At 48.5% G+C, this 18037-nt stretch overlaps 1 protein-coding gene across 2 annotated transcripts in view; it reads left to right on the top strand.

Annotated features, from left to right (window-relative positions):
• The window catches only part of LOC144108766 (calcium-activated chloride channel regulator 1-like), a 53760-nt gene that overhangs the window by 12864 nt on the left and 22859 nt on the right, over nucleotides 1-18037 (top strand). For both annotated transcript variants that reach the window (XM_077641934.1, XM_077641935.1), the window contains exons 6-7: nucleotides 15135-15262; nucleotides 15555-15669. In XM_077641934.1, coding sequence (XP_077498060.1) covers nucleotides 15135-15262; nucleotides 15555-15669 — 243 coding nt within the window. The remainder of the gene's footprint in view (nucleotides 1-15134; nucleotides 15263-15554; nucleotides 15670-18037) is intronic.

Below are 18037 nucleotides of genomic sequence, written 5' to 3'. Positions count from 1 at the left end.
GGCATACAGGGGGACATATTATAGCCCTTCTGTAGGACCTGTGAGAGCAGCCAGACAGCCAGTGAATGGATGAATGAACCAATCAACCAATAAATCAACAAATTCATGAATGAATGAATGAATGAATGAATGAATGAATGAATGAATGAATGAATGAATGAATGAAACTGATTCGACATCACGTACACATGACTGGGGCACAGCCAAAAAGCCTCCTAAGTGGTTTTGACAAGAACTCTCACTTTTTCAAGCGCCGAACATGTAATACAAAAAGGAAATACATGATGAAATTGCTTTGCCAACAGACTGACAAAAGTTGGCATCTAATACTATTGCATCAACTTTTTAATTATAACAACTGTCAGCATACACGATGTATACAACAATACACTGGAGACACAATGCAGACAGCACTTTCGGTTATTCGCAAAAAGTTACATATAAAACACGACAACCACTCAAAAGCATATTCATAAACTTACTAAGAAGCGAACAGCGAGCCAGGCATAATTTGTTATTTCTTTTTTAATCCAATCACACATTGCTATTATGTGCCATTAAGTTATGTAGGTAGTATGTAACGTAACATCTGTTTTCCACAGCTTGTTCCTACCCGAGGAATATCAAAGAAGCTGTCATAAAAATGCAATCGCATTTACGCCTCATCAATTGATTAGGTGGCCGCTAACTTTTTTTCAGCAGTATCTAAAACTCCTCATTCTGTACAGAGAACAAACGGTTCAGGTAATGTTAACGAAATGCCCCGTCTTTGCCAAAAGTAAGCAAGCAGCCGGGCCGGCGGCCGGAGCGGGCTTGCAGCCGGGGCAACGGTGCTGCTTTCTTTGGTGCCGAACGCTGCTCCCCAGCTGCGAGTGTAAACAGGCTGACGTAAGCCTGCGCCCCCCACTAAGTATGACAGCACTCCAAACGCACGAAATTGCTCGCAGGACGTACTACCTACTTACTTCCTATTGTCACGCGTAAATGCGGGGGATCACTGATCACAAGAGACAGCGGCGGGCTTCGACGAACGTCTTGACCACAGCTCCAGGTCTTCTTCTTTACCTCAGCTCCAGATCGCTTGTGCTTCTTCTTCTTTTGAGGCGGCGCGTTAGCGGAATGCACTGTCACTGGCCCCACGGAAAAAAGAGCATCATCCCGATGCGTAGCCTGTGTGTTTTAAAAAAAAAGTTAACTAGGGAAAGCATGATATGCGCGCGGATGTCCAGCTCTACCGCTATCGCTCCTAATAAGGCTTGAGACTGACAACGTGTACCACCTCAGGGCGCAGGGATCGCCGAGACTTCTGAAAGCCGTCAGGAACGACCTCAAAGTGGAGGTCTCCAATTGGCCTGATCACTTTGTAGGGTCCAAAATACCGGCAGAGGAGCTTTTCGCTAAGTCCGCTTCGGCGAATGGGAAACCAGACCCACGGTCTCCTGATGTGTACCGAGCGTCACGTTGTCGGAGGTTATAGTGTTGGGCATCTCGGCATTGTTGGTCGAGAATCCTCACCCTGGCCAGCTGACGAGCCTCTTCAGCGAGGTGCAGGAAGGTGTGAAGATCCGCATTCGGGCCGATGTCGTCCACATGCGGTAACATGGCGTCCAGCATTGTGATCCCGTCGCGGCCGTAAACGGGACGGAACGGTGGCATGTTTGTCGTTCCTTGAACGTCTACATACACTGAGAGCATGTCACCTAGCGTTTTGTTTCATCGTTCCGTTAAACCATTCGTCTGAGGGTGGTAGGATGTCGTCCTTCGGTGGTCTGTATGACTGTGGTGTAAAATCTTCAGCAGAAGCTCAGCCATGAATGCTCTACCTCTGTCGGTGATTAGGATCTCCGGTGCACCGTGACGCAAAACGATCTGATGGATGTAAATTTTGCCACGCCAAGGGCTGTGGCGCTTGGCAGAGCTGATATTTCCACGTATTGTTGCAACGATGAGCCACTTGTTTCCCGAATGAGAAAGAGGGAATGGGCACAGCATGTCCATCCCGATCTGCTTGAAAGGCCGCGATGGTGGTGCTATAGGCTTTAAGAATCCAGCTGGTTTTGTTAAGGGCACTTTGCGACGCTGACAGCCTCGGCACGTTCTGATGTAGTGCGCGACGTCCGACTGAAGGTGGGGCCAGTATTACTTCTCTTTGAGTGACACGGTCGGGCGAGACTGCAGAGGCCCGAACTCTGGTTGCAGTCTTTGCAGCCGCCGGCTTCCTTGGTGGGTGGGCGTAACTTCGACTTTCAAGGATTCAGGTGGGCTGGAGTCCCGGCTTCCTGGAGGGGTGCTGGGCATCCAGCACCCTGGGCACTCAGCACCCTGGGAGGAGTGCTGGGTGCAACCCCGCACCTCCACCAAGATGTCACGCGTGAATGCGGGAGATCACTGATAACAAGAAACAGCGGCGAGCTTCGACGAACGTCTTGACCACAGCTCCAGATCTTCTTCTTTTCCTCAGCTCCAGATCGCTTTTTCTTCTTTTTCTTCTTCTTTTGAGGTGGCGCGTGCTAGCGGAATGCACCGTGTCACTATCATCCAGAGAAGGAGGGCGAGAGCGCTGGCTTACGTCAATCAGTTTAGACCATTTACACTCGCAGCAGGGGAGCAACGGTGAGATGGATGGATGGATGGACGGATGGACGGACGGACGGACGGACGGACGGACGGACGGACGGACGGACGGACGGACGGACGGATGGACGGACGGACGGACGGACGGACGGATGGATGGATGGATGGATGGATGGATGGATGGATGGATGGCGTTGCAAATGGGTTGCAAGCCCCAAGGGTAGCGTTGGCCTGGCGGCCTGGGGCAAAGCTGGAAACATCCGAAGGTCCCGGCAAAGGATGAGTCGACTGGCAACAGAACAACTTGTTTATTCTGGCATCGCAAAAGAGCAGCCGGTCAGGGCGACCACGTTACTCGAAGGACGAAATCGAAGTCTCCCTCGGCGTCCGGGGCAGCGGCGTTTTATACCCTCGGAGTCGAGGGCAAGAAGGAACGGCTTGGGAAGAGGCGTCCGATACGGCGACGCTTGAACATGTCCAGACGTGACGGGCGCGTCCGCCAGGCCGGCGCCGGTCAGACCTCCTCGCCTCCCAGTTGGGGAGCTCCTCTCCCCGGCTGCCGCGCTTTGACAAGCGTGGGCACCAACATGCGCACACACACACACACACGCACGCACGACGACACGTGGCACTGAAACCTGCCTGGACGCGCTTGGCGGGAGGCGTTGCGGCAGCACATAGGACACTGCAAAGTCACTTCGGGAGAGTTGCCATTTTTGTTCTCGTTCCCAGCAAGCGTTAGAACTACGCCGAAACGCAACCGCTCAGTCAGCAAGCACGAGACAACCCTCACTAAGCTCTGCCAGGCTCTTTCCCCTTTTATACTACTGCCTAGTTCCTTACAGTAGTCAAGCAGCACTCAGAACGCGTCCACAAATTGGAAAATTGCACTAGAAAGCACATAATCACTTTGAAACACTAAACAAAAGCAATATGTTAAAAATCCTGCCTCAGGAAGAAAACATCAGTAACCAACAACTTTGAGGCGGATTCCCACGTTAGGGGCTTCGACTTAAGCCATCGGCGTTACCGTTGAGACTCCCCTTTTTGTAACGCACCTCAAAGGAATATTGTTGCAAAGCGAGGCTCCAGCGCAGGAGGCGGCCATTTTTGGGAGATATGGTCTGCAGCCATTGGAGAGGGCAGTGATCCGTCTCAATGATAAACCTCGAGCCGGCTAGGTAGCATGACAATTTCTGAACGGCCCACACGAGACACGCACACTCTTTCTCAGTGGCGCTGTACGCCTGCTCACGACAGGTCAGCTTACGACTAGCATACAGGACGGGGTGTTCCACTTCTCCATTGTCCCTTTGGCACAGTACAACGCCCATGCCTCGCTCACTAGCATCGCACTGAACAACGAACCCTTTTGTGTAGTCTGGCGATCGTAGCACAGGCTGGCTTGTTAGGGCGGTCTTTAAGGCGCTAAAAGCTCTTTCCTTTGTCTCGCTCCAGACGACTGTTTGGGGCTCTGTTTTTCTTAGAGCATCCGTCAGGGGAGCCGCGATATCGGAGTACCTGGGGATGTACCTCTGATAGTAGCCGGCGACACCTAAGAACGACCGAATATCGGTCTTCGTGCGCGGTTGCGGGAAGTCTCGCACAGCGGCCACCTTTATTTCAGAGGGGCGGCGACGACCCTGTCCAATCACGTGACCGAGGTAGACAACCTCGGCCTGTGCTAATTGGCACTTGGGAGCCTTGACTGTCAAGCCCGCTTCGCGCAGGCGGGTTAGCACTGCCCGCAAGTGTGCCATATGCTCAGACCAGGAGGCGGAGAATATCGCTACGTCGTCTAAATACGGTAAATCGAATTCTTCCTGTCCCCGCAACACTTTGTCCATGAGGCTTGAAAAGCAGTATGGCGCGTTCTTCAAACCAAAACTCAAAACTTTGGGACGGAATGTTCCCATTGGTGAAATGAACGGCGCATACCTACTAGCCTCTTCTGTAAGTGGAACCTGCCAATAACCCCTGACAAGATCTAGGGTGGAAATAAACTGAGCGCTACTAACTTTCTCAAGGCGCTCCTCGATGTTAGGGATCGGAAAAATTTGATCCTTAGTAATGGAATTAAGCCTGCGGTAGTCGACGCAAGGACGAGGTTCCTTGCCCGGTACCTCAACTAAAATCAAAGGGGAGGTATAATCACTCTCACCCGCCTCAATAACACCGAGCTGTAGCATTTTCTTTACCTCAGCCTCCATAATATCGCGCTGGCGGGGTGACACCCGGTACGCCTTGGATCGTACTGGCTCTGGGGAGGTAAGTTCTATACCGTGAGTAAGGACAGAAGTCCTACCAGGCCTCTCAGAGAACTGACCTTGAAACTCTTGTAAGAGTTGGTGTAGTTCGGTTTTCTGCTCAGGCGACAGCGGTGCTTTACTGAGTAAGTCACTAATGACCTGATCAGTGTCTTCCCTGTTCGTCACTGAGCCTAGTCCCGGAAGCTCGACCGGAAGCTCTTCGGGAACGTTTACCATCATACACACCACTGCTTCCCGTTGTCTATAGGGTTTGAGCAGATTACAGTGGTAAACTTCCTGTGCTTTCCGCTTTCCTGGCAGACTCACCACGTAGTTAACATCCGACAGTTTTTGAACAATCCGTGCTGGGCCCTCCCACTGCACGTCGAGTTTGTTTTTTAGCGATGTGCGCAATACCATTACCTCATCGCCCACCTCAAAACGACGGGCCCTGGCTGTCCGATCATAATAAACCTTGGCCCTCTGCTGGGAATTTGCCATTGCTTCACCTGACAACTCCTGTGCCCTTCTTAAGCGTTCGAGGAGACTAAGCACGTACTCGACCACGACTGGGTCGTCGCCCCTGCCTTCCCACGAGTCTCGAAGCATGCGAAGCGGAGACCGCAGCGAGCGACCGTACACCAGCTCAGCTGGCGAAAACCCCGTAGCCGCATGCGGCGCGGTCCTTAATGCAAACATCACCCCAGGCAGACACAGCTCCCAATCACTTTGTTGCTCAAAACACAATGCTCTCAACACGCGCTTCATGACGGAGTGGAGCTTCTCAACGGAATTCGACTGTGGGTGGTACACTGAGCTGTGTAACAGCTTTACCCCACACCTTTCGAGAAAGGCTGTCGTCAAAGCGCTAGTAAACACTGTGCCCTGATCTGACCGGATTTCCGCAGGAAAACCAACTCGCGCAAATATGGACAGTAGTGCATTGACTATCTCAACTGAGCTGAGTTCTTTAAGCGGCACTGCTTCAGGGAACTTTGTCGCTAGGCAGATCACAGTCAAAATGTGTCTGTACCCCGTGGCTGTTACCGGCAGAGGTCCCACTGTATCAATAACGAGCCGTCTAAAAGGCTCCGTAATGATAGGCACCAACTTCAACGGCGCCCTCGATTTGTCCCCTGGTTTGCCAACCCGCTGACAGGTATCACATGTCCTCACAAAGGTTTCTACGTCACGAAAACACCCTGGCCAATAGTACTCTTGCAAGAGACGGTCCTTAGTCTTCTTAACTCCTAGGTGTCCGGACCACGAACCGCCATGCGACAAGCGCAACAGATCCTGACGGTAGCACTGAGGCACGATCAGCTGATCGAACTCGACTCCCCTGCGGTCTAGATACTTCCGGTACAAGACCCCACCTCTTTCCACAAAACGAACATTTTTCTTGGCGATACCTTCCTTGACATTGCAGCGCATGTTTTCTAGGCTGCCATCCTTTTTTTGCTCGGCTATCAAAGCCGACCGGCTGACTTTTAGCAACCTATTAAGTCCATCGGACGTAGGCGCGATGAGCAAATCTGCAGATAGCTCTTCTAACTTTCCCGTGTCGGGCGTTTCCTCTCCAGTACCTGGTGCCTTAAGCGCTACAGGCTCAATTTTATTCAGTTCGGACGTGCTCTGAATATCAGCTTGCTGCGCCTCCGACCCTTTCTCATTGTTCGACAACGTCGGCCCCGCAACTACCGCCTTTGCAGCGAGCTCCCGAACTCTCGATCTGGTTAAGGCCTGAACGCTAGCCTCACCAAACAAAACCCTTCTCGCGCAGGAGGTGATCGGACCGGTTCGAAAATAGGTACGGGTACTGGGGGGGCAGCATAGATGACACTGCGGCCTCCGTCTCAATTGCTCCGAAAGGTCCTTCAATAACCACTTTTGCTACGGGCAGACACACGCTGTGAGCTTCCACGGCTTGCTTGATCCATGCGCACTCGCCCGTGAACATATCGGGTTCTACGTAAGAGGGGTGAACTACACCCATTGTAGCTGCGGAATCACGAAGCACTCGGCACTCTTTCCCGTTCACGAGGAAGTCTCGCATGTAAGGCTCGAGAAGCTTCATGTTCTCGTCAGTGCTGCATAATGACAAAAACACGACTTTTGTTTTTGTTTCTGGACACTGCGCCGAAAAGTGACCCGGCTTCTGGCACGTATAACACACGCGCGCTTGCCTCCTCTCGAACCGCTTTCTGCGTTCGGCTTCGGCTGCCGCCGTCTCCTTACGTTCGGTCGGACTGCTTTCACTCGCATCCGCACTACGTGTGTCCCCCCTTGCTCTCATGGGTGTGAACTTCGGCCTCTCAGACTTGGAGTCAAATTCACCCTTTTGACCGTCCTTAGCTCCGCGAGCCCGACGCGTCACAAACTCCTCGGCTAGCTCGGCGGCTTTAGCCACTGTACTAACGTCTGGCCTATCCAAGACCCAGTACAGCACGTTCTTAGGTAACCGACTATAAAACTGTTCTAGCCCGAAACACTGCAGAATTTTCTCGTGGTCACCAAACGCTTTCTCTTCTTTGAGCCACACCTGCATGTTTGACATAAGCCTGTAGGCAAACTCTGTATATGACTCACTTCTGCCTTTTTCATTTTCCCGAAACTTCCGACGGAACGCCTCCGCTGACAGCCTGTACTTTTTTAGCAGACTCGATTTCACTTGGTCGAAATCCTCTGCCTCCTCTCTCTTCAAGCGAGCGACTACGTCGGCCGCCTCGCCGGGTAACAAAGTGAGCAAGCGCTGTGGCCACGTTTCCCGAGAGAACCCCTGCTTCTCGCACGTTCGCTCAAAGTTAACCAGGAACAAACCAATGTCCTCTCCAAGCTTAAACGGCCGCATCAGGTCAGTCATTTTGAACGATACCCGTTCTCCTGCACCGTGTGCCTGACTTCCATTACGAGCGCGTTCCATCTCTACCTCGAGACGCTTCATTTCCAAAGCGTGTTGACGGTCGCGCTCGTCTTTCTCTTTTTCTTTTTGTTCTTTACGTTCGCGCTCGTCTTTCTCTTTTTGTTCTTTACGTTCGCGCTCGTCTTTCTCTTTTTGCTCCCTCTCCTCAATGGTCTCAAGGCATTCTGACAGCTCGTCATCCTCAGCCTCCAACTCAAGAATAGCCCTTAGCAGTTCTGGTTTTCTGAGTTTGTCTGAGACATCCAGACCCAACTCTCTTGCAAGCTCCAGCAATTTCGGTTTGCGCAACGACTTCAAATCCATGGCTGCTCCGAATGCTGCTTTCTCTACTGCCTACTATTGTCTTGCCGCAAACTAACCCGGCAGCAACGACAACCACAATTACCAGCTCTGTTTCTGACACTAACAAAAGCCTGGCAAAACTCAGAAGAAGAAAGTCCCGCACTCACCAAACCTCGCAGCCAAGAATTCAGCGCAGTCGTTCCGCTGCAGGCAACCAGTCATCACACAGGGCTCGTTGCACTGCTCCCGGATGGTCGTTGTGCTGCTCAGCATACAGTTGACCGCATATCTTCGCTGCTGGCCTCCGTTGTCGGGATCTCACCGCTGGCAACCAGTTGTTGCAAATGGGTTGCAAGCCCCAAGGGTAGCGTTGGCCTGGCGGCCTGGGGCAAAGCTGGAAACATCCGAAGGTCCCGGCAAAGGATGAGTCGACTGGCAACAGAACAACTTGTTTATTCTGGCATCGCAAAAGAGCAGCCGGTCAGGGCGACCACGTTACTCGAAGGACGAAATCGAAGTCTCCCTCGGCGTCCGGGGCAGCGGCGTTTTATACCCTCGGAGTCGAGGGCAAGAAGGAACGGCTTGGGAAGAGGCGTCCGATACGGCGACGCTTGAACATGTCCAGACGTGACGGGCGCGTCCGCCAGGCCGGCGCCGGTCAGACCTCCTCGCCTCCCAGTTGGGGAGCTCCTCTCCCCGGCTGCCGCGCTTTGACAAGCGTGGGCACCAACATGCGCGCACACACACACACACGCACGCACGACGACACGTGGCACTGAAACCTGCCTGGACGCGCTTGGCGGGAGGCGTTGCGGCAGCGATGAACGGGTCCAAATGACCGCCGCTTTGAACAAAGCCGCGGCGTCCGTTGCATCCGCGCCGGCTATACCGCGCGTCGTAGGCGAGACGTAACAATGGATGGATGGATGGATGGATGGATGGATGGATGGATGGATGGATGGATGGATGGATGGATGGATGGATGGATGGATGGATGGATGGATGGATGGATGGATGGAGCGTCTTTGAAACGGGGTGATGGCAGTTGCCACCATGCTCAGCTTTTTTTCCTTTATTTTTGTTTAACTCTATTGGAAGTTAATAAAATTCGCCATTTTCTTTAAATACGTCTTCCTACACATTTAATCTTATGTCACCTCTCTGCTTTTGAGCCATCAAACTTCCACTCGCTTTTTGCTAATTTCCATCGCAGATTTATTTACATGACTATTGTTATCTCTAAAACGTAGCTCCTCAGGAAGAATGACTGTGCCTGCATCGACATCGGGATGAATACCATCACATTTTAGTATGAGGTGTTTCATTATTTATACAGATTTACCACTCACAGCACATGTGTCATCTTCCTCGCTAAATTTCTTTTTATAGCTGCGCGTTCTAAGACATCCTGACCCCGCTTCAAAGAGTGGGGCACTGCCTCTTGAGGTATCATAGAACGCTTGCTTCCTGATCTCCTGTTTCCAGTATCGATATAGTTCTACACTATGCTTCTTTTGAATTGATTTTTTTAAAATTTTTACCTACCGCGTTTTTAACCTGTCATTTAATGCTCTGGCTTTCACCGGCCTCGTATCTGGCATACTTACTGGTTAGCTTCCTAGTTCTTTTCCGCCATTGTGAGTCAACTCTCTTTCTTTATAGGTATTTAAATACCTTAGCTGCCCACATGTTATCGTCCAATTTCCTCAGGCGTTCTTCGTATAATATTTTACCCTGAGCTTCCCGTGCTTCGAACTATGCCCAGCCCATCTCCCCCTGTACTGCCTTGTTCGTGGTTTTCCCGTGGGCAACTAGTGCTAATCTTCAAACAGCTCTTTGATTTACTTCTAAACTCGACTGAACTTCAGCCCTTAAGCATAGAACCGCATTCCCGAATGTAAGCCCCGGCACCATTATTCCTTTTTCAAATACATCTCAGTACTTCATATCTGTTGTACCCCCACAGTGCCCTATGTTTTATCATCCCGGCATCTCTTCGACCTTTTGCTACGACACACTGCTCGGGCTTTTCCGTGTTCGTTTGCCCTTCGTTTACCCATACCCCGAGATATTTGTATTCGGCCCCTCGGGATATTTCATGGCCTTGTATTGTAAGCTCCTGATCAGTTGTCTCATTGAAAATCATCACACTGGACTTAGCTGCGCTAAAACTGAAACCTAGACAGTCTCCTTCATCTTCTCGGGAATTAACTAGAATTTGCAAATCTTCCTGGCTATCTGCTAACAGTACAATATCATCCGCAAACATTAAACCCGGTAATCTTTGCTCAACAACCTTTCCGCCTAATCTGTACGACAGATTATAACCGAGATTGCTACCGTGTAGCCTTCTTTCTGTACTTATCATAAAAATCATGAACAGCAGCGGCGATAGAGGACAACCTTGCCTTAATCCTTTGTGTACCTTGACAGTTGTACTCCTAATTCCGTCCCATGTTATTTCAACTTTATGTTTTGGATATATTTCCTGTAGAAAATCAATTATCTCATGACTGATACCTTCATCTTTTAATATGTTCCACAGGAGTTCTCTCTTCACGTTGTCGTATGCAGCGCTGATGTCCTGGAAGGCTAAATACAGATGTCTGTTTTCCGCCTTAGCTATTTCTATGCACTGGGTAAGCACAAATAGGCTATCATTTGAGCGCCTACCACTCCTGAATTCGTTGTGAAGTTCTCCGAGTATTCTATTACTGAATTTTTTAATTTTACCGGCAGCATCGCCAGCCTGTATATAACTGATGTTATCGTAATCGGTCGCAAGGACTGTATGTTCGTCTTATCGCCTTTCCATTTATAAATCAAAATCATTTTCTGTTTCCAGGTGTGCGGAATTTGCTTATTTGTTATGACTTCCTCCAAAGCTTTTATCAGCGTTTACTTAACTCTTGGGCCGAGTTCATTAATTAACTTGATTGGAATTTCGTCTATCCCTGCGGACGTGCATTTTGAAATATTTTCTTGCGGCTTTTTCCGGTCAAGATTGGACAGTTCTAAGTTTTCTATTGTGCTATCCTGTGTTGCTCCCTCATTTGAGGCGATTAGCCTATCGTCTTTCCCAAATGACTCAGCTATAACTGACGCAATGTAGTTCACAGCGTCATCTCCCTGTAAACATTTTCCCTCGGCATCGTGAATCTGTTCCTGCTTTCTGTGATTCGCTTTACCCAGCCAGCTTATATGGTTCCAGAATTTCCTTGACCCTCCTTTAGTTGCATCGCGAACTTCAGCCAGTTAGCGACAAGAGGGCTGCTTTATTTTAGCCTGGACGAAGACCTGCACTTTTTGTTTGTTTTGATGATAAGACTCCCATTTTTTCTATTTCCTTTTCAGATAACTGCGCCCTCTTTGCTTCTCTGTGTTCCAGTGAGGCCAACCGTCGTTGTTCGATGGCCTCTCTAATTTCCTTATTCCACCAACTTCATGGCTTCCTCTTTCCTCTCCAGCGATTTACTCCGTTTACTTCTTTAATTTTTGTACTAATCAGTAGTTCTAACTGATAATAATGCCACATTTCCATGGGATGTTTCTCTATTGCTTCCTTTATGCCGGCCGCTATTTGCGCTATTTGTTCGTCACTTAATTTTTCGTACTCTGTTTGACTTCCCTGCATTTCTCGTTTGAGCATGGCTTCCAACTCTAGACTACTACGCTTATGATCACTTCCGAAGGTGTACTTCTCCTCTTCGTCTATTTCCAACATTGCGAGCTTGCTATACATCCCCTGCGACAATAAGCAGTAGTCAATGCTCGTTTGCCTGCTGGGGATCCCCACGTGATTTGTCCCTCACACTTAGTTTCTCTATTTACAATAACTAGGTTGTGTCGCTCACAGAAGCCTAGCATCAACCTCCCGTTGCAATCTGTATATCCATCGAAATCCTCGATGTGGCTATTCATGTCACCCAGCAAATTAATATCGGCACCTTCTCCAAACTGCTTTATATCGTCATTGAGACACTTAACTAGATCATTGTTCTCTTGCCTGAATTTGTCCCCTGTCCCTAAATAAACTACTCCTAGCCATGCCCGTTTACCGGCAATTGGACCTGATACCCAGAGATGTTTTTGCAAGTAGAATTTGTTCTTTGCCAATTTGTTCCTTGATGTATCAGCATACCTACTCCTCCTCCCTTCCTCTCCGTTGTTGTTCTATTGCTCCCTTCCCAGACGTAGCCATCAATAACCGGTGGGTCTTCTAGATACCTGAGATGTGTCTCGCATAGCGCGTATACACCTACTTCTTCGTCCTTTAACTGGTGTTCTATTTCTAACCACTTGGCTCTCTTACTATCGCCTTGCATGTTTACGTACCTGATCCTCGCGTTATATTTCTTTTTGTAGTTTTCTTCCTGGACGTCGTAGTGGCCTTTTTATTGGCGTCAGCCTCCGTTGTACCGACTCCTACGCCCTAAGCTGCAGAAAACGCGAAAACGAAACCCTTTAAAATTTTCTTACAGCACTGGCGGTAATATTCTCTCTACGGTCAGCAGCTACAAATACTTGGGTCTCGTAATTACATCTGACCTCAGATGGAACGAGCATATGTCATATATTTCAAAAAAAGCGATGCGCAAGCTTGGTTACTTGAGGAGGTCGCTTCGACAATCAACACAAGAAATCCGTCTTTTAGCGTACAAAACGTACATTAGACCAATTCTTGAGTACGCCTCAGTAGTATGGGACCCGTATACCCAGAAAAACATAACACAGTTATAAAGCATTCAAAGAAAATCGGTTAGATTTATATTCAACTGTTATAGCTGGCAAGTATCTCCGACGGTTCTTCTAAACAACGCAAACTTAGAGCCAATAAAATTGAGACGGTATAGGGACAGACTGAAATATATGTACCTACTATATCATGATATGCTGGGAATAGATAAGGATGTGTACATTAATTTAGTTTCTAAGCGCCCAACACGATCTAATCATTCGAAAAAAATTAAAGAATTTTCTTGCAGGACTAACGTGTTTAAAAACTCGTTTTTTCCACGGACAGTACGTGAGTGGAATGCGCTCACCTCGAGTACAGTGGAATGCCCGACGGTCCAGTCATTCTGCGGCATGCTTAACAGTATTGAAGCAAAATAGAATTACCATCGTGTCGTTGTGCGCAATGCCTTGAGTGCTTCATATGCATGATTGTTTTCATTGTTTGTACATTTCGTTTCTGGCTCAAGTGACTGAGCATGCGTGGTTGTGTCATGCTGCTGTGTACGCGCCTTGTTGTTTTTGTCGCGCTTTACTTTTCGTTACTATTATTATTGCTGGATTTCGTCTCTTCTTCTCACTTAAATTCTTGCGATGTTTTTCTCTATGTTCGTTTTCTTGATGTATTATTGATATGCCCACTCCTGCCTAAGGCCTCAAACTGAGGCCGGCAGTATCCTGTAAATAAATAAATAAATAAATAAATAAATAAATAAATAAATAAATAAATAAGCTACTGCCCGGCCTGCCATGCGCCAGCCGATTTCGGCTTCTAGCCTTCCATTAAAGTGGATGCCATCTCGTGTAAAGCCTCCGCCAAAGCCTGCTCCATGCACTTCCCTGTTTATGTCTGCCACTTCAAAGCCTTTCTCCTGGCTTAACTTCCTTATCTCTCGATTAACAGCCACAACGTCCTTGGCAATTTCTCCGCTCCGTCCTGGCACGTCTGGCACTGTGCACACTACGATCTGGACTTGCTGTGCTATTGCCCTTAAATCGTCAACTCCCTCCGCTAATCTTTCGACTACTTTTGCGGCTTCACCATTCAGTACATCATTTAGCGCCGCCGCTACCAATACCAAATAGCGCTCTGCAACATTCTTTCATGGTTCGTTTTTGTCTCTCTAAGTACTGCGTCCATTGTCCTGCCTGGGAGTGCCCAGACTGCTACCCGCTTATCACCCTTTCCACCCTCCATTGTAGTTCTTTTGCACCTACTCATATTTGAGTCACCACCGATAAGCACTAGGGTATTCTCTGCCTCCCTCCTAGCTTCCAGATTATGCTGCCTTTTATCAGTGACTGTGACCTCATTCCTTGGGGTTAGCTTCTTCCCCTCCTCTTCATCGCCTCCTGACTTCCTAGCTGCCACGTGTGCGTAGCTGTTCCTGTCTGAACCTGCTTGACCTACTTTCATATTGCTGCCCATGCCAGTGCACGCCCCATCCATGTGGCTGGCGCTGGAATGTCCGCCAATGTAGCTTCGCACGGCGAAGTCAGCCATTTTTGCTTCCAACAATTCACTAAGCTGCTCTTGGAGTTTGCGCTTCTCTGCCCTCTCTACCTGTAGCTCTTTTTCTAAAGCATCCATACGTAACGGTAGGCTGGTGTTCGCTTCGTCAGCCCTGTCCAGGCGTGCAATTAATACGCAGCATTTGCATATAAAATGCGCGCCTTCGGCCTCCTCTGCAGATTCGAACCACGTTTTTTTTTTTCAAATTCACGGACGCCTCACACTCCTTGCATTTAACCTTCAGTTGCTTGACCATCTTAGCATCACTCTATTATTACTAGCACAAAATGCTAGAAAAGAAAAAAAAACACTTGCAACCACGTGCAAATAAAATTCTGCCTATCGCAAAAGCCGATCACCTAGAAAAGAAATACTAACCAACTGTCCAAACTAGTTAACTCACAAATGAGCCCTGGAAATCTATAGCTACTGGTCGGAACAGACCAGGCTGTTAGGGCACTGACCTGCTCTTTCGCGAGCACTTCACCTAACTAGCCTAGATCTAACACTAGCCTAAACCTAAACTCTCAAATTCTTATTGGAAAGAACTCATCTATTTGTCGTAGTCAGGGCGCCCTCGCAGCCGTCCGTCCGTTCGGTCCCAGTGACCACGCGTAATCCGAAGAGCACCGAAACAAGCGTCCGCACTGCACGGCTGTCAACTGTCAAGTGTCAGCGCCGCCGCTCGGCTGAGAGCCCGCTCCCGCTGCCGTCGCGGCTGCTCGGTTATTTTTGGCGAAAACGGTGCCTTATGTCTAAAAAAATGTAGCCATTGAAAAAATTTGTTCGTTTACCTTCGATGTTTATGAGTGTCCTCTGTAGCAACGGCATTGCTAAGGGGCTGCAATCTGCATCACAGGTCAGCCAGTTCTGTGACTCCAGCAAGGGACCGCGCCAGCACAACGCATTTGCTCCGAATAAGCAAAATAAGATCTGCAACGGCAGGCCTACCTGGGAGGTCATCAGCGAGAATGAAGACTTCAAAAAGTGCGTTGCTTTCTGACTACATGTATCTAGAAAACACTAGTGTGCATATCACTCTCAAAGGGCTTTTTTTTTTGCTTTCAACTACAAACGCAGCCAGAACTACTGCACTCGCTGTCATCTATGTACGAATACTCATCGAGCCTTCAGAAAACGACTATAGGCAAAGGCTGAAGGGCAATTTGTCTTGTTTAAATCTGCGGGTCTTCGAGTTAGTTTAGGTTAAGGAAGGGCAATTCAAACCACGGTATCACCCAATCTTCGCCGCTACATCCTCTCTTCCTTACCTGTGCAGGGCGCCGCGGTCCGACATGTCTAAGCGCATCCAGGTGTCCTTCGAAGAGACGCAGCAGAAGGAAATCCTGCCGCAGCGAGTTGTGCTCGTCCTGGACCTCTCGGAAAGCATGGCTGTAAGCCCGGCCAGCGTTGGCATCGCAGTGCCATTAACTTAGGAGACCGCGCACTGGCGGAAGATTTCTTGTTCTTGGCGAATGAACGAACACTAGTGCAGCAACAAATGCCAGATAGGTAGGCAGATAATAATAATCAGCGACATGAACGAATTGGTCAGCGGCCGCGAAAGAGGTGTGAGCACTATCCGCGAGCAGTATTGCGTACATATTGGTTAGTGCTTCGCGGCCATACACCAAAGGGAATTGAGTTAAGTGCGCCGTTTCTTGGAGCGCAATGTAATTCTCAAAATGAACCCTAAAACATCCACTTCCCAGATAAGCTGTTTCGTTTTACTGCACAGCGCGATTATAGGATGCAGAAGTCTTTGTTGAATAGAGACAGAGTTTAGGTACTCTGAAAATGAAGGAAACGATTTAATAGGCATTTTATAGCACTTTAGTAGGCACATGAAATCAGCTGGCACACTGCGCATAGAAAGGAGGCTTCCCGGTGAACATCAATTGGTATTTTCGGCTGTCATTTTCGGATCTTGGTCATTGGCACTTAAATTCAGTTTTGTGACATTGATATAAAGCTGGCTACCTCTTCTAGCAAAACAATAATTAGCATAAGAAACATTGTTGCATAAAAGAAAGCGCCGGTGGGAGAGCAGGCTATACAGGTCTTCTCAGCAATCTTGGTGGATTCTTGATACTTGTACAGAGCCTCTGCGGAACCGCATCAAAGTACACCGCCGAGTAGATAGCAAACTCAATGTCTCAAAGCCGGAATTTGACGTACTATACTGAATAAATCAAAGGGTAGCTAGTCCGGAAATGTATTGGAAGCTTTGAAGTAGCGCGCGACATCTGTAGATCACCAGTTACTGATGCTGAATGGGCACGGAATGCTAGGAATTTGGGACTTTAAATTGAAAACCAGCTACATTATTTTGGCAGTTGTTTAGCAGAACATGCTGAGTTCTGGGTTCGATCCCAGTACCGCCGGGTACCCACCTATTTTCTAATGGGTGCATGATTTCCCCCTGGCTGGTGCTCGGCTCTTCTGGGGTGAGATACTTGGAAAAAAAGTATTGGACCAGAACGTTGCTTTGACGAGCCAGTGAGTTATTCCGCAGTCAAGGAACCCTAAATACGCCTCAAGTGGTAAAACCCCACTTGTGGCTAGTATGAGAGGTGGCGTAAAATACTGACAGTTAAAGGGATGCATCAACGGACGAGCGCGAACTCTTGCAATAAGAACTCTTATAAGTATATGATGAATTCCAGCGAAAAAAATAATGCGCACAAAATGCAGGGGTATTGATTACATGCCGAACAAGAGAAAATTTTTCCATGCCAACGAAACAGTATACTCTGTCAGGGGCGCTTGAGCTGAGATTTGGTCAGATTTGAGACTTAGGGAGATATACTGCTTTCGCAGGTATTGGCAGGGTAGCAGCAGCGATGCGGCGAGGAGTTGCGCCGGGAAAGGATAGCCTTGGCTGAGTGCAAGAAGCCGTAACGTCAGGATTGCAGACTGTGTTTTGAAGCCTACCACTAGGAGAGGCTTACACCTCAAAAATACTTAACTTGATAAGCAAGGGCATAACACAGTGAAATAAAGCGACGGCGGCTTGTACAGCTCCTTGTTGAGAGCTTCCACACTTCACATGCAAAATGAATCTTTAGCGCAGCATGCGCGAGTTCTTTTCTTTTAAATGTGACACCTTTCTGCACACGTACAACGTAACTTCCGCTACTTACTTGAGGTTTGCTGTCGATTAAGGCCACGTGCTAGTACCTCTTTAAGAGCACGAAGGGCCAATAAGTGCCTCTCGGGAAGCTTTGGTAAATGATCTAATCCTTAGCACATATCTTGGGAGCCCGACCTTATTGGGCTTACAGGTGTGTGATATGAAAGGTGGGGTAGCTTCTCTTGACAAATGAAAGAAAAAGTGATATAACAGCACTAAAAGCACTCAATCAACATTGACTGTCGGTCCGTTTATCGTGAAGCTCAGTTCTAGAGCTGAAGTTTATTTTCTCTATGGCCTGGTGTAGGCTAAGGTACTTCTGCGATTACGTGAATATGGCATACACCGTCAAATTTAAGCACTGGGATAAAATTTATTTCTGGGTTGCTGCTCTAGATGGTCGTTTCATATCATTTACAGTTGATGAAGCACGAATATCTTCTGATGCTTAGGTATATAGATTTCATGGATCTGCTATGCCTGACCGAGAAGCAATAATATTTCTCTGTGAATCCGCCTCACCCAAACTTTTGGAGCACTGCGCCATGTTCCTCCAAGGTCATCGGGTGTAGCAGTTTAACCTTCAGCAGGAGTAGCCACGAATTGATCGATTTGATTGATTGAAAAAT

This window comes from Amblyomma americanum, chromosome 10 (genome assembly GCF_052857255.1).
Source record: "Amblyomma americanum isolate KBUSLIRL-KWMA chromosome 10, ASM5285725v1, whole genome shotgun sequence".
NCBI classification, from domain to species: domain Eukaryota; kingdom Metazoa; phylum Arthropoda; class Arachnida; order Ixodida; family Ixodidae; genus Amblyomma; species Amblyomma americanum.
This window is presented reverse-complemented; position numbering and strand designations above follow the sequence as displayed.